The 16,269-nt window shown below is 35.1% G+C and overlaps 1 protein-coding gene across 3 annotated transcripts in view; it reads left to right on the forward strand.

Annotated features, from left to right (window-relative positions):
* LOC106870146 (uncharacterized) overlaps positions 1–16,269 on the forward strand; it is a 268,004-nt gene that overhangs the window by 139,393 nt on the left and 112,342 nt on the right. For all 3 annotated transcript variants that reach the window (XM_089348930.1, XM_089348928.1, XM_014916147.3), the window contains one exon: positions 1–963. This exon is cut by the window's left edge and continues 794 nt beyond it. In XM_089348930.1, the coding sequence (XP_089205056.1) occupies positions 783–963 (181 nt within the window). In that variant the 5' untranslated portion in view covers positions 1–782. The remainder of the gene's footprint in view (positions 964–16,269) is intronic.

Genomic DNA, 16,269 nt, shown 5'->3' on the forward strand with positions numbered 1-16,269 from the left:
ATAATAATAAAAATAATAATAAAAATAATAATAATAATAATAAAAATAATAATAATAATAACAACAACAACAACAATAATAATTGTTCTTCAAGAATTCCTGAATATTTCACTGCCAATTCTTCTTAATGATGTCATAACTTTCTTTCAAACGAAAAGACTTTGAAAGGAAATGCTGTGACGGAATTGAATGAATAATTCGAGATATTCATTACAACGAATTCACATTAAAAGAATAAATAAACGTTTATTTGATAAAAAAAAAAATCTTACAGTTTTTCAATGGGATGAATAAAATAATGACTCTAGTAGCTATCTTACCGTACAAATAAACGTAAAGTGTACTATGTGATATAAAGTAATAGAACCACACCAAAGTGGACGACTCATTAGCAACTGTGTTGCTTAACTTTATCCCAGACTATTGAATTATGGTTTTCTGAAGTTAATCTAGAAACATGGATGCAGGATAAAGCAAAGGTTTATCAGGTCATTTAAAGCGAGCGTCTTTCTCTATTACCGTGAAGGAAGGGAAACACAGGTGTGAACAATATAACTCAGCCTTTCGGACGGTTTCTTCGGCTTCTTTGTAATTCTCTCAAGCTGGCTACCTCTGCAGAAGAATTAGCCGAGAGTGGCTCCACTGGCGACGAAAGAAGTTCCACTCAGCGCAGCTATGAACCGTATGAGCTGCAGATCTACTCAGATTTGGGAACGGACCACGATGACTCCATCGAAATCCTCTCGTGTCAACTGGAACCTGGAGAATCGATATATTATAAAATGGAAAGCGGGACAACGACAAGGTGCAAAGAGGTAGTTAAACGCTTTGCCAAGAGAGAACCCACTAAGAAACAGAAGTTGATCGCCCGTGTTGTGATGATTGTCTCTATGACAATGTTGACTGTTAGCGTTCTTTTGGTGATTGTTTCCCTCACAATGTCTGAACACATTGATGATTTAGGTGAGTACACAATTTTATTATTGTCTACATTTCGAACACATAAATTGTCGAGTTCGATATTTTGCAGTATAACACAAACACCTCTCCATTAACTACTATATCATTAACTGCAGACATCACAACCTCTATTAACTGCAACACCTCTTCATGAGATTTTTAACACTTCTCTATCGACTATAGCATTTCTTTATTGTCTACAACACCTATCTATAGATTATAACACTTTTCTGATACATATAACACCTTTTATTGATTAAAACTCCTATCTACTAACTGTAACACCTTTCTGCTCATTATAGCACCTCTCTATTGAATATAACACCTCTTTATAGTCGTAATCGATTCGAATTTCCTGTAGCTTATGTATTTAAAAAAAAAATTGCCTCTCTACGAAGGAAATTATTTTCTATACGTTATTATTATTTACTTAAAAATGTAAGTTATTTGTCAATTATGAATGTTCACTCCCCGCAACTTGACAAGAGCTGTATATATATATATATATATATATATATATATATATATATATATATATATATATATATATATATATATATACATACATATATATATATATATATATATATATATATATATATATATATATATATATATATATATATATATATGTATATGTATATATATGAAGCTGATTGCTACGGCCGGTCAGGGAGTGACCATTGGTCTTGCACCTATAAAGCACTTAGCTCTATAGGAGACTCGCGTGTCTGACAAGTCGGCTATGCGGTTAAGCGCCGCACTTTATAATTCCGAAATTAATGGTCTTCTGTGACCGGGCATAACAAACATGTATATATATATATATATATATATATATATATATATATATATATATATATATATATATATATATATATATACGCGCGCGCACACACATGTTCTTTCTCATTTTGTAACCAGCCTCACGTAAAGCACTCAGAGTATCAATGAGTGACTCATTATCATTGAGTGAATAAATATATTCAGTTACATGCATTGAGTACATTTTCATTTTTTCTTATATACACATATAGAAATAATTGAGATTCACTTGAATTAGGTACTTAAGTTGAAGAAACAAGTCAGTCCGGTATTATCCGCACAGTCCGAAGTAAGATGAATAAAATCAAAATAAGCAACAGGATATCAAGCAGTGATGGAATACGACCGTTTCAAGCGATCCCATTTCATTGAACAATGCAATCATTACATCAATTTAAATTCAGTGCTATCTTCAGCTGCACAAATAAATAAATGGAATTTTAACAAGTAGAACACATTAATATCATTTTTCTTAAATATTTTGACCGAGCAAGAAGATGGAAGAAATTCACGTTGTCACTATTGTAGCTAAGAATAGACTACAACTTACAGCTTCTAAGAATCGCATGGATTTTAAAATTCATTAAAATGACGGATCTATCGGATTTTCAAAGAGGTCAAATTGTTGGTGCTCGTATGGCAGGCACTAGCATAATGAAAACAGTCGAAATGTTTGGTCTATCAAGAAGTAGTCTTGAAAGTAATGACAGCCTTTGAGAAAGCGGGAAAAATCTCGTCAAACAAAACTCCAGAAGAAAACCAAAACTTTCAGATAGGGACCGCCGGACTCATACGCAAATTGTTAGAAAGGATCACAAATGTACAGCTCCCAAAATTACTGCAGAGCTTAATGACCACCTCGAGAACACAGTTTCCACAAAAGCTGTTCGCCTGGAGTTGCACAAAGCCGGATTTCACGGGAAGACTGCAATCAGAAAACCACTACTTTCAAAAACAAACGTTGCAAAGCGTTTAGAGTTGAGTAAAAACTTACAGAATTGGTCCTTAGAGTAGTGGAAGAATGTTATTTTCTGGGACGAGTCATCCTTTACCTTATTTCTGACCACCGGCGCCGAGTATGCGTGTGGAGACAGCCAAAAGAAGCATTTGATCCAGACTTCATTCTTCCGACTGTCAAACATGGAGGAGCAACTGTGATGATCTGGGGAGCTATATCTTGGAAATCCGCCGGCCCAATGGTTTCCCTTCATGGCAGAATTAATAGTCAAGACTATTTAAGCATTTTATCGGATCAAATTCATCCTATGGTTGCAGAACTGTTTCCGCGGAAGGAAACGCAATCTTTCAGGATCATAATGCACCAACTCACACAGCTAAAGTTGTTATTGAATGGCACGAGAAACATTCTAGTGAAGTTGAACACCACAGTTCCCAGATCTCAATATTATTGAACATTTATGGTGGATTTTAGAAAAACAAGTAAGGAGTCGATATCCTCCACAATCATCACTACAAGAACATGAGACTGTTTTAGATGAATAATGGATGAAAATCCCTTTAGAAAGCCAAACTAGATGCGGAAAACAATTCATTTTTCAATATTAATTCTTTTTGTTTCTGATAAAACGGGATTTTTCTTTGTGGTGATGACTGTTGATATATCGAAATGGTTAACTAATGTTAAAGTATGTAATGACTGACAGTGAGGTTGTCAAAATAGAATCAATCGAGATTATTCGCAAGACAGAATCCGCATGCAATCATGCTCACTGCTATCAGCTTCTGTTGTTTTTACCTGTTACTAACATCTTATCTTCCGGACTGGCTTGCAGGCATCAGTTCGCTACTTCCCGAACGAAGCACCAGTTCGAGCTCTGTCTGCTTTATATTACAAATTCTTGATTGTCAAAAACAAATCTGATTGGACAGATTTGTTTTGACGTCATCACATCCGTGAATTGTTTTGACCAGATTCTAAGAACTTTTATTAATTTTCAAAAGAAAACAATCAGTCATATTTGTTGCTGATGTCATTCAGAAAATTTAACGTTCTGTTATTTTGCATCCTTGGTTAGATTTTTCATTATGTTATCACTTGTTTGAAAAGTACTGCTTTCTAATTAAAAAAAATTCAGCGATCTGCTATATTTCTCCATCACTGGAGAGTTGTTTACGTAATAACGAGTGAATCAGTATGTAAGGTTAAAATATAAAACAAAACTAACAGTTAAGATGTGACTGCAACAAACAAAGGAACACGTGACAGCTGCTGCATGAAGCTAACGGTCAAAAAACATTTGGTGGCAAAGTCCATTCGAATTCAACTCGAATTCAACCAGGATATCAGAAACAACACACAAGCCAAATATATTCAATTCTTAAAAACGAGTCCATGAAGATCTGGAAATGCTGAACATAAATTCAGGAACTCTATTGTTCCAAACCAACTGTAAAAACTAATAAGAAAATATGAAAAAATCTAAAATGAAAAGCTAAAATTTAAACATAGTCGTATATTTAAAGAAATAATGCACACATGCATGCACATGTATAGCATCTAAATATATATATATATATATATATATATATATATATATATATATATATATATATATATATATATATATATATATATATATATATATGTAACCTCGTGGATATCGTTGGCGATTTTTTCTTCATCCGTCTTTCCCTTCTTTGGACTTTCCTCTTTCCGACGAAGAGCTCCGCTCGAAACGTCAAATTCTCTTTCTTTCCTTTCCCGAGCGTCCAGTAACACAATTTGTATCACGTCCTCACGTTGTTGTTTTTTGTTGTTTTCCTTTTTTGAACCTATATATATATATATATATATATATATATATATATATATATATATATATATATATATACCTGTGTTATCCCTGGGCATGGGTATGCAGGCACACTATGCTCGTAGGGTACAGGTAACAACAGAATAAACAAAAGTTTATCAGGAATCAAATTTAAATAACCAGAAAATGGACAAAACTTTTGATCAACAAACAAACAAACAAATTGGACCGCACCTGTAGATTATTTTTTAATATAAAACATGACATAACATTTCTTTCGGCCGTTTCCGCTTCCAATGTCAGTTGGTGCTTACGAAAGAATTTCGAAGATAATATTCGTCATCTTCATAGGACATTCGATCTAGTACAAAGAGCTTCATCAGAATGAAAGCAAATGCGTAAAATAAACGGAGGGAAGAAGGAATAGAAAAGAACATGGCCACGAGAAGGGGCTAGGAGGCTCAATATGTTCTTTCCTATCCCCTCCTCCCTTCCTTTATTTTATTTTACGCATTTGTATTCATTCTCATGAAGCTCCATGTACTAGATTGAGTGTCCTATGAAGATAAACATTATTTTCGAAATTCTTTCGTAAGCACCGACTGGTATAGGAAGCGTAAACGGCCGTAAGATATGTTATGTTATAAAAAATTTATGTCATGTTTTGTATTAAAAAAAAATCTACAGATGTGGTCCAATTTGTTTGTTTGTTGATCAAAAATTTTCGCCATTTTCTGATTATTTAAATTATATATACATATACCAGAATTTTCTGACACGGGTGGAATAGAACAAACCACTGCAAATCCTTGTTTAGATCATCCGTGTTAATGGAGTAAGGACTGGCAAACTTCTACCAGCATGGAATCGTATGTATAACAATGAAGTCAAACGAAGTAATGAAGATTCGAATGGATTTAATGCATTATTTTGAAATGTCTAAAATGAGGATGTTGTGTAAGAGCTGAATTTCTTTTTTATCTATTACACAATGATCTGAAACACGCATTAAATGTATACCAAATATCACTACTTGGTTTCACTTAATTTCCAGCATGCATACAAATGCTCACATACACACACACACACATATATATATACATACACGAAAGACAGTAATTCAGTAAAAGGCTCAATACATTATTATATATTCATATTCATTTTATCATATATTCATTCGCTATACCTTGCACAGGTACCGTCGTTTCATTACACGTTCGTATTGTTTCAAATATCAGAATGAATGTATATTCTTTTCTACTCTAGGCACAAGGCCCGAAATTTTGGGGGAGGGAGCCAGTCGATTAGATCGACCCCAGTGCGCAACTAGTACTTAATTTATCGAACCCGAAAGGATGAAGGGCAAAGTCGACCTCGGTGGAATTTGAACTCAGAACGTAAAGACAAACGAAATACCTAGCGTGATAACGTTTCTTATTTCTTTACTGCCCACAAGGGGCTACACAGAGAGGGGACAAACAAGGACAGGCAAACGGATTAAGTCGATTATATCGACCCCAGTGCGTAACTGGTACTTATTTAATCGACCCCGAAAGGATGAAAGGCAAAGTCGACCTCGGCGGAATTTGAAATCAGAACGTAAAGACAGACGAAATATCACTAAGCATTTCGCCCGATATGCTAACGCTTCTGCCAGCTCACCGCCTTAGAATGAATGTATTGGGTTGGCAACCAAGTTCTCACAATTCTTTTAAATTTTGGAATTTATTGCGTTTTTACATTTTGGAATCTATTTTTTTCGAGAATTCTATTTTTGAATCATTTTGGAATCTATTTTGTTTTTTTTTTCTAGTTAATTTTAGTTCATTTTTGTTTATTTTCAGGTCATTAAAATGGAATGTCAAGTTAAGAAAAATGAGCATTTTCGACACCTCCTTCTTTTTGCTTTTAATCAGGGTTCTAAGGCCGCAAAAGCTGCTTGCAACATTTGTACTGTGTATGGAGAGGGTGCCATAGCTGAAAGAACCGCTCGTGATTGGTATGCCAAGTTCAAAAATGGAAATTTTGACCTTAAAGACGCACCTCGTTCTGGCAGTCCAGTTGAGTTTGATGAAGAGCGATTAAACCAACTTTTGCACGAAAATTCTCGTCAAATGATAAGGGAACTGGCAGAGAAAATGGAATGCTCCCACACTGCTATAGGAAAGGTTCAGAAGTATGGAGTATGGGTTCTGCATGCTCTAAGTGACAACAACAAAAGTCAACGAGTCACAATCTCCGCTGGTTTGCTTGCTCGTCACAGCTCAACTCATGGACACAAGCAACGATTTCTATACCGAATCGTTACTGGCGACGAAAAGTGGTGCCTGTACATCAATATGAAGCAGCGTAAGGAATGGCTTACCCCGGTAAACAAGCGACACCACGCATGAAACAAGATCTTCATCCGCGTAAAACGATGTTGTGCGTATGGTGGGACTGGGAAGGAATTATCTATTACGAATTGCTTGAACGGAACCAAACGGTCTACGCGGAACTCTATGTTCAACGGATGGAACGACTCAACACGGCTGTTCAAGAGAAAAGACAGCAGAAAATCGGCAGCATGGAGTTCTTCTACTGCACGACAACGCCCACCTTTATATCGCCAATATGACCAAAGAAGCCATTCAAACGCATGGCTGGGAAGTGCTGCTATACCTGCCGTACTCTCTTGATTTGGCACGAACGGATTTCCACTTCTTTCAATCCCTTTCAAATGCTATGCGCGGAGTTTCGTTCAATACTGATGCAGAATTGAGAGCTTGGTTGGATCAATTTTTTGAGTCGAAATCGGGTGATTTGTACCAACGAGGTATTGAAAATCTTGTTGAACGTTGGGAAGAAGTTGTAAACAACAAGGGTGAATACATTATTGATTAATTAGTTGTTATTTTTTATTAAACCTTTTAAAAAATTTAAATTTAAGAAAACGGCGGGAACTTAGTTGCCAACCCAATATATTAAAAGTCAAATGTTGCTTATACATAGGTAAAGAAACAAAACTTTGCAGTATCTCCCAGAAAATCTGTTATAAGATAAAAAATCATAGCAAAAAAATATCGCTAAAGGGACGGCTAAATCTGAAAACTGAATCTAATTAAGCCTCAATTTTAAAATGTATGCAACTGGAAAATTTTAACGCAAACGGTCGAAGTTAGATTTGCTTGTCAACCAAGAAGAAAATTACGATTTCATACAACGAATTTTGAAAGTAATAAGAAAATTGAGCGATTATGTAGGTCATCGAAATTAGATTGTTAACATTCTAAACTATTTTAGTAGCTTAGAATAAAACTTCAATAGCAGCTACTTGTCAGGAGAAAACCTATATCTATATAACTCCTGTAGTTCTGCAGCTTGTTCAAGATGTAGGAAAAAGTAGATATCAAATGAACAAAAAATTAATATACTGGGCTTCAAAAGCTTGCTAACTTGAAAGAAAAAATATTAGGTGTGAATTAACAAAAGCGATGTAGAGTGGAAAAAGTGGCATTAATTAAAAAAATCCCGGTATAAAAAGAATTAATTTGCACACGGGCACAAAGTTGCGAAATGAAAATTATTAAAAAAAAATTATAATAGAAGAAAAATTATAACTTACATATTTTAGTTGAGAACTGGTACTTGCGAAGATATCTATCTATCTATCTATCTATCTATCTATCTATCTATCTATCTATCTTCCTTTCTCTGTCTCTGCCTTTCTGTTTGTCTGTCTGTCTGTCTGTCTCTCTCTCTCTCTCTCTCTCTCTCTCTCTCCCTCTCTCTCTCTCACTGGAGGGCACCACTAGTTACAGATTGAGTAGCTCAGAGTCGTTGGCCTCCTTTCTGTTGTTTAATTAGAGTTTCTACAGTAAAAAAAAGAAGATCTTGGTTTTCTTACTTTTCTTTCTTCTCGATGCAATTTTTGCATGAACCTCTTCCGCATATTTTCTTCTCGTTTTTTTTAAAATTTTTATTTTCGTGTCTTTTTATAGACCAACATTTTGGTTTATAAATTACATCTAAACATTATGAACTGAGCCTGAAAGATCGCTTGGAGATACATGATAATCTGGCAATTGAATGTATTTTAAAAATGGAAACTATTAATAGCTGTTTTGTAATTGCAATTATCAAATGATATATACATATGTGTGTGTGTGTGTATGTGTGTGTGTGTGTGTGTGTGTGTGTGTGTGTGTGTGTGTGTGTGTGTGTATACCCGAGAGTTGACTGAAGAGTTCATAGGCTGATAGCATTGACTATTTGTTTAATAGTGGATATTCTGTCTTTTATCATCATGTGATGGATACAATCAATGCTTACTTCGGTGGTGACAGTGGCAAGACGTCCAAACCTTGAATCATCTTCAAGCATATCCCTTTCTCTCCTAGATCCAGCGGCCCACTTTTGCATTGTTGATAGAGCTGGAGCGTCAACCCTAATTGTAGCAAACATGTCAGAATGAATGTCCTTGGGGGGTAAACCCTTTTTTTTTTCGCACGACTCCAAATTTTACCCATTTTCAAGAGAAGTCTCTACTAGTTATTTTTCAGGTTCGCTTTGAATAGTCAGATCTCAGTTTATCTGGAAAAAAAACAATGCAATTATTAATAAGGAGAGTTGAAATTAATGCATGTAAAATTTCACAGCTTTAGTATTGCTCCTTCATAAACCTTCGAATGTTGTGTGTGTGTGTGTGTGTGTGTGTGTGTGTGTGTGTGTGTGTGTGTGTGTGTGTGTGTGTGTGTTAGATACAGTTACTCAGGGTTTCTTGGTCGTAATAATAATTTATTTCGCTTTTATGAAGCTGAGAACAAGGCTGTTTGACAAATTTCTTCTGAGTAGATAACGTTTAAACAAGACACATTGGTAAAGGGAAAAAAAAAACAAGAAAAACGCATGGGAGATAACCAACATTATAATGATTCTATATCAAGTAAATATAAGATGTTAATGGTTTGCTAAGCGTCCGGTGGTCTACTTTTAAATTCCAACAAGATGTATTTCATAAAATGTGGACACAGCAAAAATCTCGTTCCTGGAATTTATGTATTCATTGGAGGCTCTCGAGTTTTTTTTAAGAGATAGTTTTTCAAGAGAATATATACTGAGCAATTTTGGATCCATTAAAATAGGGTTTGGTTTTGGAGAGGATTTTCCCATTTGATGTCGAAACAGGTCCCTTCATCTTTAAGTTTCTAGATTAAAGCCGAAAGGTCGTTGAATGACCTCTAAGACAGAAGTGTGATATATCTTCTGGTGTTTATGAACCAAACCTTATATGTATGTATGTATATATATATATATATATATATATATATATATATATATATATATATATATATATATATATATATATATATATATATATATATATATATATATATATATATATATATATATATATGTATGTATGTATATATATATATATATATATATATATATATATATATATATATATATATATATATATATATATATATATATATATATATATATATATATATATATATATATATATATATATATATATATATACATACATACATATATATATATATATATATATATATATATATATATATATATATATATATATGTATGTATGTATGTATATATATATATATAAAATTATATATATGTACTCAATATGTTCAAACACACATATACACACACACCACCACCACAACCACCACAACCACCACCACAACCACCACCGCCACCACCACCACCACCACCAACAGCATCAGCACCGCCATCACCACCACTACAACCACTACCACCACACGCTGTGGCTTTGTGCTGCAGCCATAAACAGGCCCATCGCTAAGCCTCTTTCTGTCTAGTCCCTGATGCAATCTTTCTAACTTCATACATGATGAGAGTCAACTCGTTACAGAGTAAGACCGTTTCTTAAACTCAGTAAGTTTGTGTAAACGTTTCCAGGGTCCAAAAAGTTCCAGTACATGAATTAATTTGTTATGAGTTGCTCAACACTTAACCCACATTTCAGCACAGTCGGCTGTGAAACTAGAGCCACATTAGAAGTTGATACAACCAGAAACTAACTGCATATCAGGTTTTTAACTACTAGTTCACTTTCTTCTAGAATGAAGTTCCAATAAGAACTAGGGAACCTTCACTCTTAGTGGTTCACGTGCTAGTAAACTCATAGAATAAATATATGCAGATACAATTTAATGCAAGTTTAAATGCATGAAAAACACAGTATGAGTATATAACCATCCATCCATCCAACCAACCATCCATCTATCCATCCATCCATCCATCCATCCATTCATCTACCCATCCATCCGCTCATACATAACATACAGAGGCACATGCATGCATACATACATACATACATACATACATACATACATACATACATACTTAAGTATACACACGCTGCAGGCAACCTTATCACTCTTGATTAAGCTGAGCTATCTTACGGTGGTTCAGGCTAAGGACATACTCAAAATATTCTGACCTGTATTTAAATTCTCCTCCAGCTCCCTGCCTTTTGTTCTTATTCTTCTTATGAACTGCTTTTGCCAGTTTTCCCTTGTTGAAGAAAACCGGAGTTATGGTTATATCTCCGCATGACAATTCACTGGTTGCATACCAAAGACTTTCCACCTGCACATTCCACCTGCAAATTATGAGCATTACGATTATTACGTAACCCCAAGCTTCCTGAAACAGTTGACGAGATGATGTGTCCTTTTCTTAGTATTCTGTATTTTATTGTGCTCTATGTAAATATATTTGTATATGTATATGTGTATGTATGTATGTATGTGTTTATCTTTCTGAATATATGTAGATATATGCGTCTATCTATCTATCTATCTATCTATCTATCTATCTATCTATCTATCTATCTATCTATCTATCTATCTATTTATCTGTCTGCCTGTCTGTCTGTCTAGATAGATAGATAGATAGATAGATAGATAGATAGATGTCTTTCTGTCTCCTTGTCTGCCTGTCTGTGCGCGCGTGTGTGAGGCCTAATTGAGTTTATCTGGATCACGGCTTCCATATCAGCTCGCTTTGGATTTCTCTCATAGTCATTCTTGACGCCATGGATCTAGTTCCGGGTGAAGGATTCGGAGTGTAAGTTTAAATTCATTTAAGCACTACTACGTGTTTTCTATAGCTCTCTATCTAGCGCTCACCTAATGTGTGTGTGTGTGTGTGTGTGTAATTGTGAAACGAATTTAGAACATGGATAAGATTAGCAGATAGCATATAAAATCTGCCAAGGAAGATAAACACATCTAATAGAAGATAAGTTAGGGAAAGCAAAATTTAGACATAATTAAATGATAATATCGTGGACTCAAAACAAAAAACTAAGATCCATTTAGGAGTTTAATTGAAATAGAATGTATCTGCAAGAGATCAGTCAACATATAATTAAAACAGTATATAATATATCAAATGATTAATAAAACGAAACACTGCTGTGCTCAAAATACAAATGACATACGTCAGCTAACAAAATATTATTAATGATTATAAATAATGAAGCTGCTGAAAAAGATGTAATAAGCAGTAATTCCAGATAGAGTTATTTAAACCAACATAGTATACTGAAAAATTAGAATATAAATAAGAACTGCTTAGGTAAGAGAAAAATTTGTTGCACATGAAAATAATATAAAATAAAGTAAACTAGTAACTAACATGAATCGAATAATATCAATATATATAATGCAGTTTATAGATTGATAATAGAACGTTCAGATGCTCAAAGTCAATAGCAAGGCAGAAATAGGAGAAGAAGCAGTGATTGAAAACAGAGAGGTAGTTCAGCTTTGAAAAAAGAAAAAAAAACCCCAAGAGCTAAACAATATACAGTCTATTAGTAGATAATGCCCCAGGTAAGTATTCAAAGCGTTCAAAGTGCTGAAATCGAGATTTTAACTATTAAGAGCAAATATAGACTAAAATCATAGCGGAGAAGAAAACATGAATTAAGCTATAAACAGGAAGGATATAGATTATCGATCAGGATAATTAATTGACTGGTACTGGAAAAAAATTTTAAGAATCTTATGATTGCATAAAATGATTCTATGGATGTTTTTTTCGTAAAAGGACCTTGGAAAAAGATATTTCAAGTGTTCCAGCAGCACAAGAGTTAGAAGATTTCTATTTCCGAATTATAGTTGGCCTTATTTTTAATGTTCCATTTTGTTTGAATTGTGTGCTACTTATTTTTCAGTTTCTAATTAAAAACATATCACGGAGTAGTATTTCTTCTGTTATGTTTTCTAAAGGAGTAAGTATGAAAATAAGTGGATTTTTTTAAATATTATCACTGAGACCAATATTAGGTGTTTTACCTGTGCTTTCGTACGATTTTTGCTAGGCAGTTGGAATAAAGACAGAACAAACTAGCGTTAATGAAATTACAGTTTTTTTTTGTCCTACTTAGATATTATTCAACCATAGTAAAAGTTATATTTTGGGTTAGGTTAGATGTGGTAGAATAAGATAACGTCGATGTGCTTTGTTAAAGATACTGATGCTAGAGTTGGCTTTTCCATAAGAATAAAGGCGAATATTTTAGCATCGTACTATTATCGCAATAAACTTACGCAACGAAATATGAGGCAACTTGACTCGGCCTGTCATATTTTTGTTTGGTTTGGTTTATTCACGGACATAATTTTAAATAACGTTGGTTTTATTAGAAATCTGTTTTACAATGATGGCTTGTTAAATCCTATGAATTATAATCGGCAACCCACACAAGAAACAACACCTCGTGTTTACTTACATCTCTTTACGTTTCCAAATTTAAATCCACCGACGTCAACTTTACCGTTTATCATTCTGGTGATCGACTGAACAAAGTATCCATCAAGTACTGGGTTGAATGAATTGCCCTATTCCTTCCGATCCAGACTGTGGCTAGATGGCAAGATTGTTGGAGCATCGGAAAATGCCTTACGATAATTCATCCGGTTAAGTTCTTGGTTCAGTTCCTGCCGAGGCCGATTTTGTCTTCCATCCTTTTGGAGTCGTTAAATCAAGTACCAGTGAAGCACTGAGATCGATGTAATCGACTAGTCCCCTTCCCCAAAATTTCAGGCCTTGTACCCATATTAGAAAGGATTATTATTATTATTATTATTGTTATTGTTATTGTTATTATTATTATTATTATTATTATTATTATTAATATTATTATTATTATTATTATTATTATTATTTAAGGCGGTGAGCTGGCAGAATCGTTAGCACGCCGGGCGAAATGCTTAGCGGTATTTCGCCGTCGCAACGTTTTGAGTTCAAATTTCGGCGAGGCTGACTTTGCCTAACATCCTTTCGGGGTCGATAAATTAAGTACCAGTTGAGTACTGGAGTCGGTGTGATCGATTAATACCCTCACCTAAAATTTCGGGCCTTGTGCCTATAATAAAAAGGATTGCTGTTGTTTGTTCCTTCTCGAGCCATGCCTGGCTCATAAGGGCCGGTTTCCGGTTTCATTGGCGTATGGGTTCTCCACCTGGGTGGGACGCCGGTCCGTCGCAGGTGATCTGCTAGGAGGAAAGAGCTAGAGATAGTTGTGGCGAAAGAGTTAGCAGAAGTTCACCATTACCGCATAGAGCTTAGGTCTGAGATTCGAACCCGCGATCCCTCGACCGCGAGTTAGCTGGTCTAACCACTAGGCCATGTGCCTCCACAACAGAAAGGATTATTTATTTATTTATTTATTTATTTATTATTATTATTATTATTATTATTTGTTCATCTAACGACACGTATTACACATCACTTGCGTAAGTCTGTTATTATTTCTATTATTACACTAAGTGATATATTGAACATTCGTTATCGTTTAATACATTCAGTAACCAGGATTTTTGGGAGCTGGTTAGTTTTTGCTTCGTCTATAGCCCTTAGGGACTAAATTGGGGTTTGTTTAGCAAGCTTGCCCATCAATTTTTGTTAAAATAAAGAAAGATGACAACGAGGATTGTTCGTTGGCCGAAAAGAACAACCAGCTGGTTTCTTTATTGCCCACACTGAGCCAACATAGAGGGGACAATACAGCCTGATTTGGGGTCAGACATGCAAAATGGGTTTAAAAATTTATAATGAAATCGGATGATAATACAAATGATAACACAATTTTGCAAAACATGGTAACAAACATAAAATGGGGCAGGGGAACAGGTTTTAGCTCCGACCGCACGAGCCCTGTTCCACTACCGACGCCTTTTGGTAAGTCTTATGACACGTTCACGAAGCGTCTTTCACACACAACATCCGTGCCACACGTGCCCATCTGTCTTTGTACATTCTCTCTGACAGGCATCTCCTCTCCTGCCCCACTTTCCTTTTCAGGTAAAAGGTGAAAAATCTCATCAAACCGAGGCCATATTATATATATGGCATAGAGAATAAAGCAGCAATTCCCTAAGTGCACAAAATGTTAAAGGGAAGTCGATCAGACGCAGGAACGGAATTTTCAATACAGACCGATTAGGTGTATCAGAGTCATCCCTGACCTGATGGACCTCTTTAATGGTACACAGCTATTCATACCAGTCGAAGGTAGAAAACCGAGATGTCTCATTTGTGGCGAGGCAAACCACTTACTGAAAGGCTTTCTGCCCCATACAAAGAACAATAAAAAAAATCCGCTGCAGCTGAAATCTTTAACAACAACATTGGCATCAAAAGCAACAGCACCAACAACGTCAGAGCCAAGAGCAGCAGCATTCTGAGTTCAAATACCTTTCATCCTTTCGGGATCGATAAGAATAATTACCAGTTTCAATGTAATCGACTAGTCCCCAACTCCTCAGAATCTCAGGCCTTGTAATTACAATATAAAGGATTGTTGTTATTGCCATCCTTGTTGTTGTTGTGGGTTGTGGTGGTGGTGGTAGTAGTGGAGGTGATATTGTTATTGTTATAATTTTGGTTGCTTTGTTGTTATAAATGGTAGATGGTAGAGTGGCAGAAACAATTATTTAGATATTTACTGTGGGAAAATACAATGCTGATATAACTCTAGTTTGTACAGGAGGATATTCAATCGCTTGTCCCCTGCTTCTGCAATATGTATGGCCTATGTACCAAAGATAGAAAACATTATCGCGTATTAACATCTGAGCTCCAGCTACTCAAGCCTGAAATTTGCTTTTGATTATTAAGAGAAGTACTTTTCATTACACGCACATACACCTATACATACACCGATACGCATATGTATACATCGTCACGCAGGAACGCGTTCGCAGACACGCGCACACACGGGCACACACACACTCATGGGCACACACACACACACACACACACACACACACACACACACACACACACACACACACACACACACACACACACACAACTAACAACGGTGCTTGGTCCAGCGGCTAGAATGTTAAATTCAACATCATGAAGACAACTACATGTAGAAAAATTAAACAATATCAAGATAGACCCGATCATGTTTATATATCAGTGCAATGTTAGCAACGTACATCAATAAGATTAGATATCGATTCAGCGTAGATGAGATTAGATTAAATTTGTAAACAGAATCATAAGTTAATACAGATATATTTAGTTTTGTTTTTATTTTCCAATCGTAACATCACAACATACTTTCTGTATCTAAGAGAATGTTGACGAGGTTTCAGTGGAAGCTGAAACTAATCAATCAAATGTTCCTTCTTGGGCACTAAAACTCCTT

This window comes from Octopus bimaculoides, chromosome 3, assembly GCF_046866305.1.
Source record: "Octopus bimaculoides isolate indiv1 chromosome 3, ASM4686630v1, whole genome shotgun sequence".
Lineage (NCBI taxonomy): Eukaryota > Metazoa > Mollusca > Cephalopoda > Octopoda > Octopodidae > Octopus > Octopus bimaculoides.